General features: G+C 41.7%; 1 protein-coding gene across 3 annotated transcripts in view; it reads left to right on the top strand.

Annotated features, from left to right (window-relative positions):
• The window catches only part of MDN1 (midasin AAA ATPase 1), a 142,041-nt gene that overhangs the window by 46,837 nt on the left and 79,686 nt on the right, over nt 1-15,518 (top strand). For all 3 annotated transcript variants that reach the window (XM_068149473.1, XM_068149467.1, XM_068149459.1), the window contains 14 exons: nt 48-186; nt 1,072-1,210; nt 1,306-1,436; nt 2,808-2,952; nt 4,701-4,830; nt 5,749-5,991; nt 6,672-6,869; nt 8,393-8,601; nt 9,128-9,250; nt 11,098-11,295; nt 11,387-11,494; nt 13,406-13,594; nt 15,041-15,130; nt 15,244-15,504. In XM_068149473.1, coding sequence (XP_068005574.1) covers nt 48-186; nt 1,072-1,210; nt 1,306-1,436; nt 2,808-2,952; nt 4,701-4,830; nt 5,749-5,991; nt 6,672-6,869; nt 8,393-8,601; nt 9,128-9,250; nt 11,098-11,295; nt 11,387-11,494; nt 13,406-13,594; nt 15,041-15,130; nt 15,244-15,504 — 2,303 coding nt within the window. The remainder of the gene's footprint in view (nt 1-47; nt 187-1,071; nt 1,211-1,305; nt 1,437-2,807; nt 2,953-4,700; nt 4,831-5,748; nt 5,992-6,671; nt 6,870-8,392; nt 8,602-9,127; nt 9,251-11,097; nt 11,296-11,386; nt 11,495-13,405; nt 13,595-15,040; nt 15,131-15,243; nt 15,505-15,518) is intronic.

Here is a 15,518-nt window from a genome sequence, read left to right as displayed (position 1 = left end):
GTTCTCCAGGCATGTCTGAAACTGACAGACTGCTTTGTGTGTTGCAGCTAAATCCTCCACAGGGATGTCGGTGATGGACAAAGATTTTAACCACATTGTCTGGACTCAAGGGATGAGGAGGCTTGCCATTTTGGTGGGACGGGCCTTGGAGTTTGGTGAACCAGTACTGCTGGTGGGAGATACTGGGTAACCTTGCCTTTTATGATGCAACTCTTTGTAGTGCTATACTAGCCACTGAGTCAAACATAAAATGATTGTGTGAGCTTCAGTGCTTCGTTGATCTGGGACATTTAAGCCTCTGTCATGGCAGACTTAAAACTGCTGTTTTTCACAGTTCCCTTTTGAGGGCAAGCAGTTGCATCTCTTTCAGCACATGTTTCTAATGGGATTATCTACATTATGCTTCACTACATACTTCTGTCCCCATCATTCACAAGGTGCCCTGTAGAATCTCATCATTCCTCACTGGAGAATCTACTTCTAGGGAATTGTGACATTTTTCTGTTTGAAAGCACATTTGCTTTACGTGTTTTAAGAGCTTGAAAATGGCTTTGCTACTACTCTTCCCCCACCCCCTGCCACTGCCTCATATGCTGTAAAAGAGGTTGTGGAAGTAGATACTGTCTGCTTCTGTGCTGGTAATAAATTTGGAGAGAATTTTTGGCAGTAGGAGAGAAGGGAAGTAAAATGTAAGAAAAGGGAGATGCAAAATTATTTTGGTAATACATGAGAACTCTACATAATCAGTAGTTTATTCCCTCAGACTTAGACTTGGCCTAGACATGTAGCATATCCTGTTTAGTGTAACATTAGGCTAGTTGAGTACCTGCAGGGGCAGGCTGAAATAAATTTTGCAAATACTGATTTGATTTTAAAGGCATCTTGTGCAAGTCAGCAGCAGTTGTGCCAAAAATGGCATATGTTTGTTTCAAGAAAAGGAGCAGAAGGAAACTTACATACTGGGCCTGCCCCTCAGCTCTTCAATGAGCATGTGAATCCTGGCCAAAGCAAACTGGTTGTTGGTTTGGAGTTTTTGTATTCTTCCCTTTCAATTAAATTACTTTGTTGCAGGTGTGGTAAAACTACAGTTTGTCAGATCTTCGCAGCATTAACTAATCAGAAGCTATACTCAGTGAATTGCCACTTGCATATGGAGACCTCAGACTTCCTGGGAGGACTGCGACCGGTCCGACAGAGGTCGAAAGACCAGGTTGGTCTTGCATCAATAGAAGTTTAGGTAGTGTGACTGTGAAAGCAAAAAGAAGCAATTATTAATGACTTTTCACTTCCTTTTCCTTTTCTTAGGAGGAATCTGATGCTTCTAGACTCTTTGAGTGGTGTGATGGACCTCTTGTTTTAGCAATGAAAGAAGAGGGTTTTTTCCTCCTTGATGAGATTTCTTTAGCTGATGATTCTGTACTAGAGCGACTGAACAGGTATGACTTAAATGTGTTGGTACTAAGTATCCTCAGTGTGTCTGTTCATTGTGCAAACATGAGCAAGGTAAATTTTGGGTTTTTTAGGCCTGTTTCCTGTCCCTGGGTGATCTGCTTTCTGAATGGTACAGTTCTTGCTGAAAGAGACAATGACCCAAATAAATCGGGACTCTTTCATATTTTTTATAGTAGTAGTAGTAATAACAATGATAATGATAATGATAATAATAATAAGCAACCAGACTGGAAGAGACCTTCAAGATCATCGTGTCCAACCCCTCAACCAATCCAACCCACCTAAACAACTAACCCATGGCACCAAGCACCCCATCAAGTCTCCTCTGGAACACCTCCAATGATGGTGACTCCACCACCTCCCCGGGCAGCTTTGCCAGTTTGCTTTGTTTTTCTGTCCATATGACAGAGGTTGTAGTTTTAACCACAGTAATATTTAGACAACTTCTTTTCCTATGAAATTTTATTTACAGCTCAGGGGAGAGATAGTAAAGTAAAACAAGATGGAACTTCTCTTGCCTAAGTCTTGGTGTCTTAGCTTAACCAGAGAAACAAAAAGTTCTTTGAAAAGCAGATGTGGATATTTACCAAATAGCAATTATTTCATCTTGTCAGTGAGCTCTTGGAAGTTATGTATCTTGTCATGTCTCAGAAACAAAATCCAGTGATTTTGCTCTTTTTTTGTGCACAAAAAAGTAGTACAATATGAATTGAATTTCATTATCTGCTTACAGCAGTGTCTCTCATTTGAGTCTTTCCCATTATTATATTGAGATGTTTTTTTCTACCATATCCAAACACTGTATGCTACCAGCCTTTTTTCTTTTTCATTTTAGCACGGGAGCTATCATTTTGTCATAAAGTTCTGTTAACCTCTTTGCTTAGTACCTCACCCAAAACAATCTCTGTCTAAACAGCTCAAGCTTCTGCAGCTTTTAGTATACAGTTAACTACAGCTATTAAAAGAAACATTATCTCCCAAACCCACAAAACCCTAGCAGAATGCTTGGTGGATATTGAGTCTGTCAGCTTGAGTAGTGGTTCATTGTGCATGTTTCTTTATCTAACTCTTATGAGTAAATTTTGCCTTTGCTTTTGTAGAGAGCTGTGAGATGCATACTTTATTAGGAGAGTTTTGTGACAGATCATTTGAACTGAACCTTTACCAGCAAGGCTGGATAAAGTTTCCTTCTGAACACAATCAGAAATTGGGGAGGATGAACAGATTTCAAATTTTTAACAGGAATTCTAGGGCAATAAAAAGCTTGATCAGGCTGATCCATGAGATTTTTCTTGTGACCTGTGGAAGTGTGAAATGGAATTTGAAATAAACAATACGTTTACCTTTCTCTGTAGTGTCCTTGAAGCAGAAAAGATGTTGGTGCTTGCAGAAAAAGGTGGTCAAGATGATGAGGAGAATGAGGTAGAACTGTTAGTTGCAGGAAAGAAATTTCGTATCCTTGCCACCATGAACCCAGGAGGTGACTTTGGGAAGAAAGAGGTGAGTGTTAAGGGAACTGGAAGTACAGCACACTAGTTTTGATCATATTGACTCTTCATTGATGGAAGCTGCAATGCAGAAGTGCATCATGCCAATTCTGGCATCCAGTGCTTCCTAGTAGGCATCTACTTCATCACTCTAAAGGTGGCTTAGAATGTATACATTTTCCATGAATCTCTGTGCTGTCATATTGTCAATGTAAGCAGAATGTCAAAGAAAACTCAGGCCTGTAAATACTCAAGATAGGCTCAATATGTAGAAGACTTCAAGTGCAGGAGAGTGGCTCCTGAAGCAAGTCATTCCAACTCTAACATTGACATGTATTAAGTTGTGTAATAGATTATTCTACTTAATACTGTTCAGAAAGTGACAAAGTGACAGTTAGAAGTCATCTTGTCATTCTCTCCAAGTATGAACATCACATCCCAAAAGACCTTTCTCATTAAATGTAACAAAAAAAAAGGTTTCTGAAGCTCAGGTTATACTGAAGACAAAAAAACCTGAGAGCTTTCAGGCCATGTTGGTAGCTAGGAGTGAAAAGAAGAGCTGTGAAAAGAATTAAAGTTATAATTGTGTTATGTGGTAGTGGTATGTGGACATAGCTGTAGACATGACCTCCTATAATAAAATGGAGCTTTGGTGCTTGCAAACCAGCTCAATTGCTGGGATTGTTTAGCCTGGAGAGGAGGAGGCTCAGGGGAGACCTCATTGCCCTCTACAACTACCTGAAAGGTGGTTGTAGCCAGGAAGGGGTTGGTCTCTTCTCTCTAGCAACCAGCACCAGAGCAAGAGGATACAGTCTCAAGCTGTGCCAGGTGAAGTTTAGGCTTGAGGTGAGGAGAAAGTTCTTCACAGATAGAGTCATTCACCATTGGAATGGGCTGTCCAGGGAGGTGGTGGAGTCCCCATCCCTGGAGGTGTTCAAGAGGGGTTTGGATGTGGCACTTGGTGCCATGGTCTGGTTGTGAGGTCTGTCGTGATAGGTTGGACTCGATGACCTTTGAGGTCTCTTCCAACCCTGGTGATACTGTGATACTGTAATTTCTTCCTATATTCTTTCAAACTATCTTTATCAGCAATGTCCTGAATTGATGTTACTACTAGAAATCTTAAAATCCATGTCGTTTTGAAGATTTTGTTACAAAGTGACTGTCAAATTTAGAGAATAGAATGGAATTAGGTTGGAAAAGACCTCAGAGATCATTGAGTCCAACCTATCATCCAACGCTATCTAATCAACTAAACCATGGCACCAAGCACCCCATCCAGTCTCTTCTTAAACACCTCCAGTGATGGTGACTCCACCACCTCCCTGGGCAGCCCATTCCAATGGCAAATCACTCTTTCTCAGAAGAACTTCTTCCTAACATCCAGCCTAAACCTCCCCTGGCGCAGCTTGAGACTGTGTCCTCTTCTTGTGGTGCTGATTGCCTGGGAGAAGAGACCAACCCCCACCTGGCTACAACCTCCCTTCAGGTAGTTGTAGACAGCAATAAGGTCTCCCCTGAGCTTCCTGTTCACCAGGCTAAGCAACCCCAGCTCCCTCAGCCTCTCCTCATAGAGCTTGTGCTCCAAACCCCTCACCAGCTTTGTTGCTTTTCAGTGGACACGTTCCAGCAACTCGGAAAAGTCTAGTTTGGTTTCTTTATTGTTTGCAAGTATTGTGGTTACAAGTTTTCCTGTGAACTGCAGCCTTGAGTAAGATGATGTGACGTTGACTTCACTGCTGTCATTCTGCTTCTTTGCAGCTTTCGCCTGCATTACGCAACAGATTTACAGAAATCTGGTGTCCACAGAGCAACGGCCGCGATGATTTGATACAGATTGTGAAACACAATCTTCATCCTGGATTGACTATGGGTGGAATAAACCATCCAGGTGGGTATTTGGGTGTTTCTCTACCTGTTGGTATCCAATGTAGCTAAGAAAAAATTGAATTTGGAGGCTGCTAAATTTTCCTCAGAATTCACACCACTCTATCTCTTTTTCTTTTAAGTACATCTCTCTGAGGACAGTTATGAAATACTGTTAACTGTTCTTCCCTCATTGTTTGTGATATATGACTAGCCGGAAGATCAAGGCTGTGGCTGTTTACTTCACTAGCTGGCTGAATTATCTCTAGCCCTTCAGTGCCCAATCTCAGTTTCAATGTAAGGTGGTGAAAGAGCTGACAATTTTCTTCCAGCAGCTTCACTGTTAGTACGGATAGAATAGGATAGGATAGAATAGGGTAGGATAGAATAGAATAGGATGGGATAGGATAGGATAGGATAGGATAGGATAGGATAGGATAGGATAGGATAGGATAGGATAGGATAGGATAGGATAGGATAGGATAGGATAGGATAGAATAGCCCAGACCAGGTTGGAAGAGCCCTTCAAGATCATCGTGTCCAACCTGTCATCCAACACCACCTAATCAACTAAACCATGCAACCAAGCACCCCATCAAGTCTCCTCCTGAGCACCTCCAATGATGGTGACTCCACCACCTCCTCAGGCAGGCCATTCCAATGGGCAATCACTCTCTCTGTATAGAACTTCCTCCTAACCTCCAGCCTAAACCTCTTGATTCTCTCCTGTTACTTAAATTCAGATAATCTCTACCAACAGTACAGGTATGGACTTACTTTTCAGTTATCCTGCCTGTCAGGAGGTGAAGTATGCATCCATGTTGCTCACACATTACAGCCTTACCTTCTTTAGTGACACCTCTTCTATCGTAACGTAATAGATGTGACCAATAAAATTCTGTGATAACTCCATTTTTTATTTTTGTATTTTTGTTTTTAACAGCCTTTTCAGGGGCAGACATAGCAGAACTCGTGATGGACTTTGTGGAGTGGCTGAAGAACCAAGAGTTTGGTCGGCAGTGTATTCTCAGTGCGCGAGACGTTTTGTCATGGGTTAATTTTATGAACGTCATGGTCAAGGATGAAGAGACAACTTCTGCCAAGGAATATAACCTTCCTTACATCTCTCCAATGATGTCTTTTATCCATGCTGCATGTCTGGTATACATTGATGGAATAGGATCAGGCAAGTCTTCAGTGCTCATTTGGTAGCAGGAAATGCAATAATATTTTTGAGTAGAGTACAAGCAGAACGCTTTCTTGCAGCATGGAGCTCTTGTGGGAGAAGTATCCTGTACATCATTTGCCTTTTTTGCATTTCAGTAGTAAGTTTTTGACCCTCAACTGGGTTGAGGGTTGGACTGGATGATCCTTGAGGTCTCTTTGAGACAGATGTTTTCTGTGAATTAGAGGTAGGAATAATAATCTTACAAAGGCTAGCACACGAATCAAGGAAGCACGTGTTTTTTGTGAACCTCTTCTAAGCTGATAAGGTACTCAATTACATGACCATGTATCACAAATGCATGTTTGACCCAGCTTAAAAATGGGAACTATAGGAGTGGAAAAAAAATAACAAAAACAACGAAAAGCCACAAGAAATGTAGGGAAAGGAGGCCTGGATCACAGTGATAGTAAGAATAGAAGAAAGGGGTTTGGAAATAAGGTGTCCTTAATTCTGTTGCTATCAGAACAGTTGGTCCATGGTAAAAAGTACTGGAAGCGCTGACAAGTAAGGTCACTAGCATGAAATATAAACCTCAGAGTGTGGCACAAAGTGCATCTGTGAAGTAACTGAGTTCCTTACTCATAAGCTGATCTTGCACAGTTGTGTTTGTGAAGCACACTCAACTTTTCTGATTACAGGTACAACATCCTGCTCAGCTGATACAGCTTTATTAGCTCGAGAAAAATGCCTGACATTCCTGTGTGAGAAAATGAGTCAATTCCTTGAGCTGACTGATTATCAGAAGAATGAACTAAAGATTTACGACAGAAGAAAGGAGAAAGAGTTTGTGTGGATGGACAACTTTATGGGAATCTCCCCTTTCTTTATTCCAAGAGGCAAGAGTCTTTGTGGGAGTGGGTGGGCATTTATTCTGTGGTTTTTATTCCCCATAGTTCTGTTACTCACTAAATCTAAGTAGGGTACCTGAACCATTACAGAACAATGTAGTTTGTTCTCTTTTAGAAAAGTGCCTTTTCTGCTTCCATGTATGTTGATAGTAATTAATAATGAGACACATCTCTTAATTGCTTTCCTCCTTTTAATTACTGGTTAATGACCTAATTTTAGTAGACTTCTTTGTTGTGTAACAAAGGTTCTCACAGAGTTGTAATTTCTGTCGCTTTGCATGGGCAGAATGTCTGCTAACTTGCAATAACTAAAGGTACAGCTCATCCTGGCCCTTCAGTAAAGGGAAGCAGGAGACCTGAGTACAGTGCTGAACAGAATGGAGACTAATGTTTCCTTGTCTTCTTCTCTGCCTTGTCATAGCCACTCAAAAATTCACTGCAATTTTTTCAAATACAAATTTCTACCCTTAAAACGCAACGATGGGACTAAAAAGTGATGCCTGTGAGCTTTCTAGTGTAGCTGGTTGGATTTTAGTACCTGGAACCATTCCTAATGCTGTATTCAGGGAGGTGGTGGAGTCACCGTCCCTGGAGGGGTTCAAGAGGAGATTGGACATGGCACTTGGTGCCATGGTCTAGTTATGGGGTCTGTGTTGATAGGTTGGACTCAATGATCCTCGAGGTCCTTTCCAACCTAAGTTATACTGTGATACTGTGATACTGTATTAATCATTCCTGTTTGAACTATTTGATATTTGTGGATTGTGTCAGTCATGCATAAAATTGCACAAGGTAGGGCTTTTTAGTTAACTGCTTAAGTTTCTCTCTGCTAATTAGGTCACAAAAGGACAGATCTCTTTTGTACTAAATAGACATCAAGATGTATGAGAGAAACTGGTAATTCATATCTTGTATACTTGGGCAACGCTGTGTTACAGAATTTGGGGAGTGATGCCCCCACAGCCCATACTGGCTAGCATTTGGCAGACAAGCTCTGTTTTCTGTCCTTGCTTTGTTACAGTAACAGTAAAGGAAGTATGTGCCTAGCAGGGTACTTTAGTTGAAGCACTCTTCCTTCACAGAGCTGGCAATGTATTGAACAGATTCATATGGTGTTCTGTAATGTGACTGAATTGTATCAGGCAGTGTCAAATCCTCAAAAGCTGCTTTTGAGTTTTAGATCCAGGTGTCTGAAGTCCACAGACTGATAACATGATTTTCCAGATCTCTAGTGTGAGTCCTGAACCAGGATGTGTCAAAGGTTTCACAGTGAAGACACCATATATTCTTGTGCTTTTTGCAAAATTCAACATAAACATGTGGAAGCAGGCTGAGGCACGACTGTGGGTCACAAGGAAAGGATGTGTGCCTGCTCTCTGAGAATGGGAGCTTGCTGTAATGAGATCAGCAATTAAAAGGCAGAATGACCTTGTACAGAAGCACACTGTCAGCAGCTCCAGCATGAACGTTCTGGTTTAATTGTTTTCTGCTTTGGCTTTCCTTTGGTTTAGGCCCCATTCTCCAGAGGAGCAGCATTACTGATTATGCTTTAAATGCTGGCACTACAGCAGTGAATGCACAAAGGCTGTTAAGAGCCCTACAGCTGAACAAACCTATTTTGTTGGAGGGGTCACCAGGAGTGGGCAAGACCAGTCTCGTTGCTGCCTTGGCAAAAGCCTCGGGAAACTATCTCGTTCGAATCAACCTGTCTGAGCAAACGGTAGAATAAAATGCTCTCTTTGTAACGTGGCGTTTGTGGCAGGGGGGAGGTTTTGTTTAGCTTAAGAAGTGTAGTTCTTTTTAGTTTTGGCACTGAGTCTGAAATGTCAGTTTTTCCTTCTTGGGCTCAAGAGAAAACTAAATGGGGAGGGGGAACCAGAAGGAGCAGAGAGCTTCTGTGGGCGAATGCCAATTCCCAGATTTTTCTGTTCTTTTCAAGTGAAGACATGCATATCTTTGTCTACTCTGCTTTTCTTGGCTTGTGTAAGGTTACTTGGGAAACAGTTTTATGGCTTTTTAGCTTTTCTGTGCCAATTTAAGCTTTTGTTGGTCAGTGTGAGTAGCTGACCTCTGGAGTCCTACCGGAGAAAAGCTTTTAGCATCTTGTAGTTACTGATTTATTTGTTTATTTGCTTTTTCAAAGACCTACTTCGCAAATGTGAAGTAAGATTTGAAAAGACTGTTTATGAACTTCTATGCTTTGTAATTTTCACCATCCCCACCCCCACCTTTCTTTACTCCTAAAGGATGTGACAGACTTGTTTGGGGCCGACTTGCCAGTCGAGGGTGGGAAGGGAGGAGAATTTGCCTGGCGTGATGGACCACTACTAGCAGCATTAAAAGCTGGTCACTGGATTGTGTTAGATGAGGTAAGTTCAAATTTAGGGCACAAATTAAATGGAATGCAAGAGTGATGATTTGGCTAAATACCTTCAAGGGAATAAAATAATACTTGCTTTCTTGATCATATATGCATCTAGTGCTATATTGAAAACAATCCTTTCAATTCAGAAAATTAATCTCCCTCTGCTAAGTCACTCTGCCCCCTGGCCCTCTAGAGAGAGTGTAAGGAAGTGTCTAAAAAGAGACTGGATGAGGCACTTGGTGCCATGGTTTAGTTGATTAGATGGTGCTGGGTGATAGGTTGGACTTGATGATCTTGAAGGTCCCATCCAACATGTAAAAGAAACAGAAACCTTCTGTAAAAGACAGACTTTGACTAGACTTCTTTTAGACAAAAGAACAAGGATTGAATCTCAGCCTAAATTACAGCCCAAAGCCAAAAACAGGTTTGATTTACATTTGAAAGGTTTTGGGAAGAGCTTTAGCAGATGTTTTGGTACACATGCTCTTATATGGGTAGAATTGCACTGAAATGGAAGAAATTTTGCCGATTTTGGGTACTGATGAATAGATTAGACTAGGGGGTTGGTCTCTTCTCCCAGGCAACCAGCACCAGAACAAGAGGACACAGTCTCAAGCTGCACCAGGGGAGGTTTAGGCTGGATGTTAGCAAGAAATCCTTCCCATAGAGATTGGCCATTGGGATGTGCTGCCCAGGGAGGTGGTGGAGTCACCGTCCCTGGAGGTGTTCAGAAAGGGATTGGACGTAGCACTTGAAGCCATGGTTTAGTTAGTCATGAGGTGCTGGGTGATAGGTTGGACTTGGTGATCTCTGAGGTCTTTTCCAACCTTACTGATTCTATGATTCTGTGACTAGAATAGAATAAACAGGTTGGAAGAGACCTTCAAGATCATCGTGAGGAATAATTCCATTTTTCTAATGGAAATTTCCTCTTGTCAGAACAAGAGGACACAGTCCCAAGCTGCTCCAGGTGAGGTTTAGGCTGGATGTTAGGAAGAAATTCGTCACTGAAAGAGTGATTGGCTATTGAAATGGGCTGCCCAGGTTGAAGGTGGAGTCACCATCCCTGGAAGTGTTTAAAAAGAGACCGGATGAGGCACTTAGTGCCATGGTTTACTTGATTAGATGGTGTGGGATGATATGTTGGACTAGATGATCTCGTAGGTCTTTTCCAATCTGGTTAATTCTGTATTCTAATATAAGCTACCCTGGCACCAGAGGTTTGTTCATGTGCTTTCAAGCATATGTATGCATAGAGCTCACTCCTTTGCAATGAAAATGATCACTGTCTTTAAATGTGTCCCAAAATGTCTTTCTTTAAAAAAACCAAGAAAACAAAGAAACCACTCTGAATGTCACAAATGTATGGACATAAACTCAGAAGAAACATCTTCAAAATGCAGATTTTGCAGTGGAGAACACTTTTGTTATCATGGTGAAAACACCTGGTTAATTCTGTAAAAGAAACAGAAACCTTCTGTAAAGAAACAGTACAGCTCTGAAGTGCACATAAGGAAAAGGGTTAGTGGCTCAAGCGTCATAACAGCAGTCTAGCTGGAGGTAACAACATATTTGGAATGGGCTGCCCAGGGAGGTGGTGGAGTCACTGTCCCTGGAGGCATTCAAGAGGAGATTGGACATGGCACTTGGTGCCATGGTCTAGTCATGGGGTCTGTGTTTATAGGTTGGACTTGGTGATCCTCAAGGTCTCTTCCAACCTTAGTTATACTGTGATACTGTGATGACAGCGCTAGAACAGCAAAGAAGTTTGGTTTTACCTTCTGTTAAACTAGAGATGAAGTAAAAGTGTTTTGTGGAGCAATAATATTGTATCCCTATTTCTCTCCTCAGCTGAATCTGGCTTCTCAGTCTGTATTGGAAGGGCTAAATGCATGCTTTGACCACAGAGCAGAGATTTATGTTCCAGAGCTGGGAATGAATTTTCACGTACAGCACAAGACAACTAAGATTTTTGGATGCCAAAATCCGTACAGGCAAGGAGGTGGAAGAAAGGGTCTGCCCAAGTCCTTCCTTAATAGATTTACACAGGCAAGCTTAATTGTTTGGTTTAAACTACGTTATGATCCTGTCTTGTAGTTTTCTGACTATATCAACACTTGGCATGCTCTTGATTCTCCAGGTGTATGTTGATCCACTGTCAGCAGAAGATATGGAATTTATTGGGAACACGCTGTTTCCTGCCATTGATAAAAGCATTATTGCCAAAATGGTTGCTTTCAATAACAAGGTAAATAAACATTTAATTTGTTTTGTGTAGAAGCAGGCAGAATGCAGTAAGCTTAAAAAAAAATGAAGTCTGAGATTATGATTTCAAATAATTTTTATAGAGAAGTGTGTTAGTGGGAAAAACCCCAGAAATTAAAGAATACCACTAAAACCCACCTGAATTCTTGTACCACTTTAGTCTGGTACTTGGTTGATAACTGAAGAGGTACTGCTTTTCACATAAGATAAAATACCTATATAAAAAACCCCTTCATTCTACAAAAGGCAGAAATAGTTATGGTTTGGTAGCACGGTGAATTGAGTTGAGAAAATAGTTTTCCACACATGGATTGTGCTTGAATCACAAACAAAATGAGCTGTATCTTAACAGGAAATACGATGTGTATTTCTATTTCTGGTCTGGTTTTTAAAATCTACTCTTCATTCTGGGATGTTGCTACTGAAGGAAGCATTTGACCTTTACAGAAGCTTCTGCCTGTAAGGATATGTGTAACTCCTCTGGAACACTAAGAGACTAATCAAAGGAAAATCTATCATGATAGAATCTGTCTGTGAAGGATTGAGAGATCATCAGACCTAAAATTTTGCTCCTATAAAAGGTTTTCAACAAAATTGTGGCCTTCCAGTATCTGAAGGGGGCCTACAAGAAGGCTGGGGGAGGGACTTCTCAGGATCTCAGGTAGTGATAAGACTAGGGGGAATGGAATGAAGCTGGAGGTGGGGAGATTCAGGCTGGATGTGAGGAGGAAGTTCTTCCCCATGAGAGTGGTGAAACCCTGGAATGGGTTGTCCAGGGAGGTGGTTGAGGCCCCGTCCCAGGAGGTGTTTAAGCCCAGGCTGGATGAGGCTGTGGCCAGCCTGATGTAGTGTGGGGTGTCCCTGGCCATGGCAGGGGTGTTGGAACTAGATGATCCTTGTGGTCCCTTCCAACCCTGACTGATACTATGAGACTATGATACTAGATTTATTGCAAGACATCAACTTACTAGCATTATGTGGTTTAGGTGCTGCCATTTTGTGCTAAGTGCAGGGTATAAAATTTACAGTAAGAATTTCATTTATGGTCATGCTCCTGAAATTGCATTTAATCTTTACATTGGAGTAGATGGTTTCTAAGGTCCCTTTCAGGCTAAGCCATTTTATGATTCTAAGAACTGTAGTAACATCAATTGAAAGTAATATTCTGTGTCTTCATGTAAAATCATGTTTGGAACACAAGCCCTGTGAGGAGAGACTGAGGGAGCTGGGGTTGCTTAGCCTGGAGAGGAGGAGACTCAGGGGTGACCTTATTGCTCTCTACAACTACCTGAAGGGAGGTTGTAGACAGGTGGATGTTGGTCTCTTCTCCCAGGCAGCCAGCACCAGAACAAGAGGACACAGTCTCAGGCTGCACCAGGGGAGGTTTAGGTTGGATGTTATGAAGAAGTTGTATACAGAGAGAGTGATTGCCCATTGGAATGGGCTGCCTGGGGAGGTGGTGGAGTCACTATCATTGGAGGTGTTCAGGAGGAGCCTTGATGGGGTGCTTGGTGCCATGGTTTAGTTGTTTGGGTGGGTTGGATTGGTTGATAGATTGGACGCGATGATCTTGAAGGTCTCTTTCAACCTGCTTTGGTTTATTCTGGTTTAGTCTATTCTATTCTTCTATTCATGAAAACTCATTTATGGAGTGCAAGAGTGAAAAGGAAAGCAGACATGAGTGTTAAAGAATTAGCAGAGAAGAGACAAACTAAATCAAAGTTTAGTTTCTGTTATCTTCAGAAGCATGACTACAGCTTTCTGTTGTCCTCTGTGTTGTATAGCAGTGCCAAAGGCAGAAGTTCAGTTCAATTTCTATTAAAAAATTCCTTGAAGAAGTAAATGGCTGAAATAAACACTTCTTTTTTTTTTTTTTAATTGCTGCTTTTTCCAGATTGATAAAGAAGTAATGACTGAAAAAAAGTGGGGGCAGAAAGGTGGACCCTGGGAGTTCAACTTACGTGATCTGTTCCGCTGGTGCCAACTTATGCTGGTTGACCAGTCACCAGCATGTTATGACCCAGGCCAGCATGTATTTTTGGTATATGGAGAAAGAATGAGAACCAGGGAAGACAAAGAGAAGGTGAGCTGTGTGTTCTTCTTCCTTGCTCTTCAGATTGTGAGGAATTATTTCTAGCAATAAAAGTGTAAAGTTGAAGGTGCCTTGCAGTTCATTCATAGACATTAGCTGTTACCAGAATAGTTCGTTTGGGGGTTTGAGGTTTAACTTCACTCTCTGCTTCCCTTTGTCATTTGAAATTTCCCTTTAATTACATACTACTATAAAAGCAGGAAGGTGGTGTGAATGAAGGCAAGCAGAATTACAAAGGACTTAAATGGAGCAAAACCTGGTATTGTGTGAGTCTGTGTAAAATAGTAATGGTCTCATGGATGTGGCATGGGTTGGATGCATATTTGTGAGGAAAGGATAGGGAGCACAGAAATAGTGGTGTTATGTAGTAAACAAGTATTTGTGTCAGTAGAGTAAATAAAAATAGTGTCCTGCAGTTCTAAATTGCTCTGGCTTGGGTTTTCTTTTAAATGACATTTATTTGACTGTCACTCCTTTCATTTGTTCCCCTCATTGTGTTAAACACACTGCTTAAGGCTCCTCTAATAAAACAAACTGTCTGCAGTTGTCATTCCACCTTTGCCACCTACCTGAAGGGAGGTTGTAGACAGGCGGATGTTGGTCTCTTCTCCCAGGCAGCCAGCACCAGAACAAGAGGACACAGTCTCAGGCTGTGCCAGGGGAGGTTTAGGCTGGATGTTAGGAAGAAGTTCTATACAGAGAGAGTGATTGTCCATTGGAATGGGCTGCCTGGGGAGGTGGTGGAGTCACCATCATTGGAGGTGCTCAGGAGGAGCCTTGATGGGGTGCTTGGTGCCATGGGTTAGTTGTTTGGGTGGGTTGGATTGGTTGATGGGTTGGATGCGATGATCTTGAACGTCTCTTCCCACCCGGTCTGGTCTGGTCCTGTTCTGTTCTGTTCTGTTCTGTTCTGTTCTGTTCTGTTCTGTTCTATTCTATTCTATTCTATTCTATTCTATTCTATTCTATTCTATTCTATTCATCCCTCTCTCACCTACAAATCCTTTGCTTTTGTTTAGTTTCACAGTGTTGAAATGGTATTAAATGAAAAGTCAGATTGTAAGACTGAGGTTACTAACTGGATATTTTTCTCATGATTTCACCTTCCTCTTCCTGTAGTAGGATTACGTTTTTGTGTGTTACAAAAGAGCTTACTTATGGAGTGACTTCCTTTCCAGTATCTTGTGGAAAAGAAACATTATTTCATAGTATTTCCAGTCACAGGAAAGCATGGTTAATGAAGAGGTTGCTGTGGGCAGCTCACACTCACTGTTACTGTTTGCTGCACTTTGAATAAGTTGCCCTTGTGATTAAACCATGTTAGTTACTATCACACTGTTGTGGAGCTGAGGTGGAAGGCTGCCTTAGGAGTAAATTTTTAGGATAATGGAAAACTTAGGACTGATAAGTTTCTTTTCTGTTCCTTCATCCCTTTAGGTTATATCCATATTTAGAGACATTTTTGGCCAGGAAGCTGAAGTGTATACCGGAACCAGAGAGTTTCACATCACTCCATATAATGTTCAGGTAAACTGTTGACAAAGAGGTTTTTGTCAGTGGAGAGAAAAGGAAGCAGCTTACAGAGCTGAGCTCCCATTTGCCTCTGAGTAACTCACCCATGTGTGTCTCTTCCCTTCCAGATTGGTTATTCAGTTCTTTCTCGTGGCAGCTATATTCCTCGTCCTGGCAGGAATCTCTTACTTCTGCATCACTCACTGCAGTCCCTCGAGTCCATAATGAAATGTGTGCACATGAGCTGGATGGTCATCCTGGTGGGCCCAGCAGCTGTTGGCAAAACCAGCCTTGTTGAGCTGCTGGCCCATCTGACTGGCCATCGGCTCAAAATCATGGCCATGAACAGTGCAATGGATACAACTGAGCTCCTGGGTGGATTTGAGCAGGTAAGTATTGTTTT

This window comes from Melanerpes formicivorus, unplaced genomic scaffold (genome assembly GCF_026170545.1).
Source record: "Melanerpes formicivorus ecotype bairdi unplaced genomic scaffold, bMelFor1.0.p_v2 SCAF_2, whole genome shotgun sequence".
NCBI lineage: Eukaryota > Metazoa > Chordata > Aves > Piciformes > Picidae > Melanerpes > Melanerpes formicivorus.
Note: the sequence above shows the minus strand (reverse complement) of the source record. Positions and strands in the feature narration are given on the sequence as shown.